General features: G+C 24.4%; 2 protein-coding genes across 2 annotated transcripts; both read right to left on the minus strand.

The window, feature by feature from the left end:
• Positions 1-1,034: 1,034 nt before the first annotated feature.
• LOC112595240 (39S ribosomal protein L41, mitochondrial) lies at positions 1,035-1,848 on the minus strand. Its single transcript, XM_025340377.1, has 3 exons — positions 1,618-1,848; positions 1,422-1,522; positions 1,035-1,344 (listed from the first exon to the last, which is right to left on the minus strand). The coding sequence occupies exons 1-3, from the start codon at positions 1,772-1,774 to the stop codon at positions 1,114-1,116; spliced, it is 489 nt and encodes a 162-aa protein (XP_025196162.1). The 5' UTR covers positions 1,775-1,848; the 3' UTR covers positions 1,035-1,113.
• Positions 1,849-4,306: 2,458 nt separating this feature from the next.
• On the minus strand, positions 4,307-9,923 carry LOC112595212 (mRNA-capping enzyme). The gene is made up of 14 exons (XM_025340342.1): positions 9,888-9,923; positions 9,564-9,775; positions 8,758-8,950; positions 8,576-8,687; positions 7,671-7,771; positions 7,473-7,575; positions 6,473-6,613; positions 5,976-6,077; positions 5,736-5,871; positions 5,532-5,657; positions 5,063-5,245; positions 4,892-4,992; positions 4,632-4,822; positions 4,307-4,572 (listed from the first exon to the last, which is right to left on the minus strand). The coding sequence occupies exons 1-14, from the start codon at positions 9,892-9,894 to the stop codon at positions 4,496-4,498; spliced, it is 1,785 nt and encodes a 594-aa protein (XP_025196127.1). The 5' UTR covers positions 9,895-9,923; the 3' UTR covers positions 4,307-4,495.
• Positions 9,924-10,062: the final 139 nt, after the last annotated feature.

A 10,062-nucleotide genomic window follows, 5' to 3' on the forward strand; every position in this document is an offset into this window, starting at 1 on the left:
GATTGTCCAACTTAATCGTTATGCAGTCCATAAAAGTATACTTACCTAAATGATTTCCGATTTATGATGAATGATCAGTATTACTTAACCCATTTTGTTGTACATCAAACATTGAAAATAAAATGTGCAGAAAAAGTTAAATATTAATTTCTAGTAATAGGTATTGGTAAACGGTAAACATTTAGAAAACTAGCCAGTAGCTATGCTGCACTCGTATAATGGAGTAGAATTTTTAACAAAAGCTACTAAAAACGAATATGAACTTAATTTTGTGATATATAAGGTAATATGAATATTGGGAAACCTTGAACATTGATTAAATATATAACTATTTAACAAATGTCTTAATATAGTCTGAACAATGGCGTGTCCAGAATTGTTTTTAGGGGGGAGGGCCACACTGTCTAAAATTTTACCGAATATAAAATAATATTGTACTACCAAAAAGAAAAAAATCAAGCAAGTCAAAGGCATAGAAAGCAAAAAATATAAAAAGGGTTCGTGAGCAGCTAGTTACTCAAGAGGCAATAGAAGTTAATACTCTCAATAATAAAAAAAAAAGTATAAAATACGGCGAATTAGGGGGGGGGGAGCACGGGCCCCATAAAAAAAAATCAATTTAATAATTAATAATATACTATAGTTTCATATCAAGTCAAAATGGTTGTCACTCTCATTTTTTAAAACAAAAAATTCTATTTAAATTATAAAAAAATTAAAATATTATCCAATTTTTAAACAAAACTAAGCACTTTCCATGTCAAGAAATTAAATTCTTTTGTATTTTACTTTAAGATAAACTCTAATTGTTGAACAAGTACTAATAAATTCCTTTAGACCCCAACAAATATATGTTTAAACTAATTTTTTTTTTTAAGTAATAAATAAAATAGAGTTGTTTTTTAATAAGTATTCTTCAACCTGGCATGAATAAACAAATTTGGAAATTATAAGTCAATTCCTCTATTAAGATATGTAAAAAAAATGTAGTTTAACGATCAATCACTATATGTATAGTAAAAAACCATAAAAAATCATATTACAACTAAATTTTTAATAAAAGAAAATAACATATTGTACACAAAAATCTACCTATAAACAAAGCATTTTAATTTATCTGCCTTGTGAAAACATATCACTGCCTGTTTGTCTCGCTTTAAGCTTAGCTTGTTCAGGTGTTAATGATTCTTCCTCACTGGGTTCTATAGGTTCAAAATTTTCTTTCAGCTTGTTGTTCTTAAAATCATCAACAATCTTTTTTCGATAAACAGCATTGAATAAATCTTTCGCTGTAAATTCAGATTGAGTAATTTCTGGAGCTCTATATGATACGTATGGTTTTAACTGAAAACAAAGTCATAATATGTAGTACAGAATTATTCTCCATTAACACTTATTCATGACTATATTCTGATACTTACATTGAAATCATCCAAATTCGGAACTATAATATCTGGAATTTTTTCTTGAACAGTTATTAGTTTACGGCCAACTCTGACAGTGGTGTCTCGTATTCCATAATCTATTTTTTTTTAAACAATAACATTAATTACTAATGAGTTATGATAAATATAATTCAAATATAAGTAGAACAATTTATTTGTTTTGTATAATTACTGGTTATTTGAAAATCCTTATTAGGGTTTTCTTCTTGTTGTTTTCTGAATTGATTTGTTCCTCGATTGTGCAGTATGAAATTTTTAAAATTTCGCTTTCCATATCGTACAGAGCAAGTGGAAAATGATCTAAAAAAGGTTTTCGCCGGGAGAGACATTTTGGAAAATATTTCTGAAAAATAAAAGTTCTATGTTCAATGTAGGGTTGTAAATTTTTAAGACAACAGTTAAAGACAAGTATTTTTTATTTTTTATACTTAGAGCAGGTAAAACAAAAACTAATGAGTAAATTTAACACTTTGTTGTTATCACTTATCAGTATTTAGTAAACATTATCAGATACCGGCTTATCATTATCAATTTGCAAGGATGTCATATAAAAATACTACTTAATTTTATTAAGTAAAAACCTTGGTAGCAATGGTACAATAAAATCATACCCTACACTACAGATTGAATTATGTTACAATTTATTTATTTATTCTATGGCTACACTGATAGATAGACCATTACTGATTTACATTTAAATTTCTGCGTCTTGCAGTTGTGTACTTGTGTCATAAACTCATAACTCATAATCCGATATTTGTGATATTACTAAATAATAATTGATTTGGTACATCTTCATTTATTTTCCGAATGCCTTTTTTTTTTTTAAATAGGCTTAATTAAACTATAAATAATTATCTAGCTTTAAAAATATTTCGTAATCTTCAATTAAATTATACCTTTTCTAATTTTTCCATTCTATTTTAAATAGTATATTATTATGGAATACAAACACAAATTACAAGTGTATTTACCTAATTCATTATACATAAATAATAATATACATTATACATATTATACACTTGTTTATTACAATCATAGACGCTTTAATGGTTGGGTAAGCGGACTGCATATTTTTACGTATAAAACTAGAAAATTTCGTTGGAAACTGGAAAGATAGCTGTTCACTCTGTTATTCTTATGGAAACGTTTGTGTACATAAATATATAATAATACTTAACTCCACATGATGTTGCCCGCGATAAATTGAATAATGTCAGTTGAAAAATACGTTCTAAAATGATACTAGCAGTTGTTTCATATTTGAGTGGTTTTATCGAAAATATATATTAATATACAGGTCCTAATTCCTAAAATTATTTATAATTAAAACGACTATTACAGAGTATATAATGCTGTTTCAAAAAAATCCGACCAAGAAATAACGATTTTTTATTTTTGCCCATTTTGACCACTTTAGGGGTTAAAATTTGAAAATATCCTTTTTAAGTGGGTTTTTATATTATAAAACAAAACTACTTTGAATTTCATACTCATAATTTTAGAGCGGTTTTGCCTAGATGATTATGAATCAGTGATTACTTAGTGTTATTTTATATAATATATTTTATTATATAGCGAAAACCTTCAGAACAAATGTATTTTATCATTAAAATATTTTTTTAAAATTGAAAATTATTATTTGTTTTTTTATAGTTTTTGAAATTTATTTCTAGTTTATTTAGTAACTATAAATTATTAATCTAATAGTCCACAAAAATCATGCAAATGCAACAACTTCCAAGTACTATAAATAATTCACTATTTGGTGATCATTATATGAGATATCCACATTCCCCAGAGCAATAATTAGAGGGTTTCTATTTTAATAATTGAATAATTACCATTATTATTATAACTCTGTGAAATAAAAACAAATACACAGTCATCAAAATTATATAGTAGGTACTTGAACTATTTTTTGTTTTTAAATAATTATTAGTTGTAAAAATGGAGATTATAATTTCAACTATTTTTATAAAATTGGTTATAAATTATGTTAAACTTACTTAAATTTTGTATTTAAAAAATATCATAATACAATTATTATATATTTTTATGTTACTTGCTTAGTGTTTTTTACAGGTATAGTTTTTTCTTGTTAATTTTGTAGGTGTTCTTATAGATCATCTATCTTGAAAACCATAACAAAATAAAAACAATGACTTGCCTACACATTATTTAGATATAGGTATTAGTATACCAGTACTATGGAAATATCTTTAATTATGTCCAAGCCCGTATCAAGAGCTTCAGGGGTCCAGGGACCAATACATGGTTGTGGGCCCCCGTCAATAAAAACAATTCTTTAAAATTATAAAATTATATAATAAAACAAATTTAAACATTTTTATTTAAGTATGATAACTATTGATGAGGATAAAAATATTAAAAAAATATTATATTTTTATTAAAATATATATTTACACATAAAATTAAGTTTTGTTTATGTAAACAGGTTTAGTCGGTAGGTATCTGAATTATGAGTATTCATGACCAAGACAGTCACATAAACAAATTTTTCCAATTCTATTTTTAAATACAGTAATATCAAAATATATGCCTATTCCCAACAAACACAAACATGGCTATGACGCTATGTTTCCCCACTTACCATACTATTGGTGGTAAACACGGTCGACGGGCCCCATCAACTGTTAGCTCAAACAAGAAAAAAATAAAAATATTTTTGTAGGTACTATAAAAAGTACAAATTATCACTTAATGTAATTTTAAACTGAGAAAACTATGGGCCCTTAACACACGTGGGCCCCGGGGACTTGGCCCCTCCTATCCCCCCCTTACTCCAGGCTTGGTTATGTCATTTAATGTGCATGATTTAAAAAAAAAAAAATATTCAGTTAATTATGCATTTAATATTTATTTATTGTAAGGACATGAGTCATAACATACACTTAAATTTATGTCAGCTTTGTATCTATTAATATATAAACTTATTAATTGTATTCTATATAGAATAAAATACATAATTAAGTTGTTTTGAAACGTATTAAGCAATTATAACGTTTGCTATCGTGTATAGTATATCATCATCTACGTGGAGCTTGTTGTATAAATTTTAAGAGAATATCTTTTGTAACAGGTGTTTCAATGCTGTGGCAAATAGCTGTAAACATTGGTTAATAATTTTGTGAAAAAAAAAAATTTATACTAATAAATACATACCTATTGCAGTTTTGAGAGCATTTGGAAATGATTTGTCAGTTCGCTCTCGCATAAATTTCCAATTTCCGTTTTCAAATTTGCATTCAATAATTTTTCCATCCATGTTTCTAAGTTCTTTATTATATTTTATTCGGGCAAAGGGATCAGATTTACCACCTACATATAAATATCCAACTTTCGATTCTAATATTCTAAACGTAAAAAAATCTGTTAGTATATTTTCAAATTATTTTTATATAGATTACACAATATATTAATACCCAGTTCCACCTTCTGTAACAATTTTAAGTCTAAAATCAACAGAATTCAGTTCCAATGGCTTCCATTTCAAAACTTCAGGACACGTACCAGCTACATAAGGCTGTGTAAAATTAAATATAAGTTATTGGCAATCAATGTATTGCTACCAAATGTGATAAATATAATAGTACGTCAGTGGATGGTTGGAATATGAGACCATCAGGTTCATGAGATAAATTTTTACTAAAATTTCCCAGCAGTTTATCTGAGGCATTAATGTCATAGAATTGTTTCAAACGAATACTAAATGGTTCTTGAGATTTGTCTAAACGACCACACATAATAGCCTGATGTCTGGGTTTAATTATATCAACCTGAAAATAAATTGTATTTTTTAATAATCATTACTTTTATTTTAGATATGCATTTTAGTATAGATCATAATTCTCAATAATGTGAACCCCGACAGCTCAAAATTTTAAATTATTAATAATATCTTAAAAAAATTGTAAAATAAATAAATCTTTCCATAAAATATTTGATTCACTTATAACTATTTACATTTATCATGAAAATTTATACTTCTTTAGTTTTAATTGAAATTAGAAAATTAAAGTCTACTAATATTTTGTATTATTATATTGTATAATTATTACTTACTTCAATTAGCATATACCTATTGGGATAAAATGGTTGTTTACCAACATCAAAACCTTCAAATGCAACAACATCATATACTAAATAGCGAGGTATATTTTGGTCATCAACTTTATCAATAATCATTTCCTAAAACATTACAAATTTTGGGATTTAGTTTTAAATTACACAAATATTACATAAGTACTTTGTTTAAAGTCTATTTACGCCATCTAATAAAGTGTCTTTCAAATGATGATCTAGATTTTTTCTGTGTAAAAACTTCAAGCCCTCTACTTCAAATACACTGTTATCTCTATCAATAAAATATATCTCATTTTCGCCTTGGATAAACATTAAATACCTATTAAGTATAACATATTTTAAACAAATATAAATTATAATACAAGTTATTTCATTTTTATTTAATAAGGTATTAAATTAAAAAAATGTGTGATGTTATATTACCTAGTACCATCAGCTTTCCATGTAACACGGTAAGGTTTTGTATGTAATAATTTCATATTCTGAATATCCATAGACACTGGCTGCGATCCAGGAAATCCAGATCTAAACGATTTTTAAAGTAAAAAACTGAGTATATTACAAATTTATATAAATATTATAGCCAATAATTGTAACAAAAATTGTAACATTTTATTTATTTAATTATAAAATAAATTGTTTAACATATGATTATGCAAGTATTATACAAGATTTGTAAATAACATAGAGATATTTGACAGTTTTCAATTTGTCAAAACTTCATAATATGATATTAATTAATACATGAATTATTTTATTTCAATGTATTTTTCATAAGTTTTAACTTATTAATTATTCTGCTAGGAGTATCAGTACTAAATATTTATGTATAATCAAATATAATAGAAAAATAATTTATTTATAACAAATAATTCTATCTCATATTAATATTAAATATAGTTATTTAAATGCATTCTTACTTTTTCCATTTGCATAAGTCTTGAGTTCTTCTTTGAATGCTGCTTAATCTGGGTTGATCAAAAATAGCAGTAACACCTGATACACCTTCCATAAATACAGGATTACGATTATTTATCTCATTTCTTGACCGTTTACTAGAACTAAAAAAAAAAAAAAAAAATAATTAATATGACTGTTATGCAGATTGATTCACCAAGAATATTCACAACTATCATGATGGCTTGAAACTTAAATTAATTTGCCAAAATCTATATTTAAAAGCATAACATTATAATATTTTGACACTTAACACAAAAGTAGGATAACTTATACAAGTATGTTAAATGGTTAAAGCTGGGTTGATTTAAAATATTCTTATTAATGATAAATCATTAGTTTATATACAATTTAATAATTGATTACATCAGTTATTTGTCACCACAAGAATTATTCATGTATTTTTATTTTTACTGTGCTTGCATAATAAATGAATTATTATAGATATTAGTTTTACAAATTTAATTAATATAAGTTTTCAAATACTTAATTTAAATAATTTTTTAAAAAAATATAAGATTTAAAATTTAAGAATGCTATCATAAATATTTTAAAATATAGTTAGGTCAAAATGTTTAAAATATATGTAAATAGAAGAAGGTTATAATCCAATAGAATTCTACAGAAGATTTGTAAAAATAATGACAGGTAAAGATAAAGTTATAGTTTACATTTTGAATTTTTAAGTATTCTTATAACAGCATGTTTAATAACTTATAAACAACTAATTATAATTTGTTTTAGCAACAAAGAAGTCTGTATTGCTAAGAATTTTTTTTAAATGACATAGGGCCAAAAAAAATATATTTGAGGTATTAAAAGTATTTAAAAATATGATTTCAAGTATACTTGAATTCCTAAAAATTAAATTTTGAATACATGTATAATGTATATATATAATTAAAGGAAAAACTAGAATATTCTTGGTGAATTATGATGTTTAATTGTTTAAATAAATATTACGGTTCATGTTCTCTTCTATCTTTAGAGTCATGATCTCTGAATTCACGTTTATTTCTCGAAGATGATTCATGTTTACTTGAATTATAATTATCTTCTTCGGATTCTAAAACAATCAATTATTTCCATTAATTTATTTATAAGTTGAACAAATAAAATTAATAGTTTTGAAATATTCTATATAATAATAGCAATACGCACCTAAACACCAATCTGGAAGTTCTGGAGCTAGTATAGGTTCTTCATCTGAATACCGTTGAAATAGCTCAACTATATAATCTTGTTTGTAAATTCCAGGAGGTCTAAAATACATATAATTTAAAATCGTATAAAAAAAACATTTATAATTTGTCTAACTATATTTAGATATTTTATTTTTTGAGAATAAGAAAAAATTTACTTAATACACAATTTATAATTTATAATAATTTTCTTATCTATATGGTTATGATAAGTTTAATAAAAATTATTAATTAGTAATGACTTATTATTAGAAAGTGGATTATTGAATGCATGCCATATAATTCATGTATATTTATTCAAATAAAGCACTTAATATAAACATTGTGTAACAAAAATATTAAAATGTTCAATTATAACTTAAAACAAAAATCTAAAAATGCTCTTTCTACTGACAATATATAGAGTGAATAGCCAAAAATTCTTACTTTCTTCTTTTCTTTAATAATACAGTTATTCAAAATCTGATTTTTGGAATTTTTAGATATGTTTAGACTTTATTATTAGATTATAGAGGTGTTTTTTTTTTTTTTTTTATCATTTTAAGGAGTGTTCTGAGGGAATACAAACTATTATTTTCAAATAAGAACCAACCTTTCTCTACTGTAAATTATTTAGTAGGAATATTTTTTTTAAATGTTGACATAATAAAATAAAAATTTAATTGAGTAGTTTTTGAGTTATTTAACTATGTGTACTGAGGAAAAAATGTTCATGATAATGGATTTATACATTATCAAAATACATATACATTAAGAATTATGTTTTTCTATTTCCAGTTATTAGTTTAAGGAATTTCAGTATTTAGTATATACTATAAATAAATTAAGTAATTTTAGAAATAATTAGAATAAATTATATTTTACCTAGCTGCTGCAAATTGAGCTAGGGCACTAGTTACATCAAAATCTAATGTTTCTATTAAATAAGTAGCTATCATAAATCCTGTTCGGTTAAAACCATGAGTGCAATGAACACCTAAAAAAAAAAGTAATAATGATTAATATAGGTTAAAGTAAAATAAATAAATAAATAAATTACAACTAACCAATGCATAATAAAGGATTTTTTGCGATAAATTTTGAACAAATATCTACAAATAATTGCGCTTGCTCTCGTGTAGGTGGTTGTTCATGACCAGCACATGGAATTTTTACATACTTACAATCTGAATCTTCAATTTCAGATTTATCATAAAAACGACTAGTTTTGGTCAGATCAATCCATAAACCTATACTCACCTAAAACAATTTAATATACTAAATAAAATATTAATTTATTGAACTTTACATAAAATAAGTAATTATACTAATTCAAATGTTGTAATTTGACATTTTATTATCATTCTAAAATTTTAAAATTTAAATTTAGAGCAAATGTAATGGCTATTGATTTAATAAGTATGTGTATTTTAACAAAAAACGTTGGAAGGGGAGAGCAGTAAAGACATTTTAAAAATAAATATTAAAAGATTAAACACAAATGTTTCTCCTTTTTAGTACCTTAAAAACATCAAGAAAAAAAATAGAACATTAGTTAAGATTTGATCAGAGTAGTTTCCTGAATTTTATGATTAATTATTGCTTTCTAATTAATAATAATGATACAATACTGAGTATATGACGTGTTATATTATTAAAAAAAAAAAAAAATAAAAAAATCAACTGTTTTTAAATAATTGAATTAATATTTAAGTTATTACTCATATATACATGGTATTATAGTAATAATATAATAATTATGTTTGTTTATTAGTAAAATAATTCTTTTAAGTATCAATGCTACTTTATGATTTAAGAGCCAGTTTGTTTCTTATTAATTTTCTTAAAAAGATTAAAGAGTATTACATAATACCTTCATATTAGACATTGATGAGAACAACATTTCTGTATTGAACCTATTCTGGATAGGTATTTGATCATCATATTTACTATCCAATGGTGTTTTGAATGCTACAAACTTTTCGGTAATAGTCGTGTAAGATTTACGAGGACATTTAAGCCACCGTTCAGGAATAGGGGGACTATGTGACGAATATGAAGAGCTAGATCCAAAACGCTTTGAACCTGCAAATTGTTTGTTTAAAATACATTTGGTTAACAAACAATAATGTTTTTGGGTTAGATATTTAAAGCTATTCTACTATACTGTTATATTTTCATATGTTTTTTGATTTACCCGACATAATTATTAATTTTTTCACAAATTCTAAGAAATCATCTTATTGTAAATTAAATGTGATGCGTCGACATGAATCATAATATGTATTTGGTTTTATTTAAAATTATAAATAAACAATATATAATTAAATAAATTAAATATTATGATAATTGAGCTTAATAGTTAATATTTA

This window comes from Melanaphis sacchari, unplaced genomic scaffold (assembly GCF_002803265.2).
Source record: "Melanaphis sacchari strain LSU unplaced genomic scaffold, SCAv2.0 Contig261_pilon_pilon, whole genome shotgun sequence".
Lineage (NCBI taxonomy): Eukaryota > Metazoa > Arthropoda > Insecta > Hemiptera > Aphididae > Melanaphis > Melanaphis sacchari.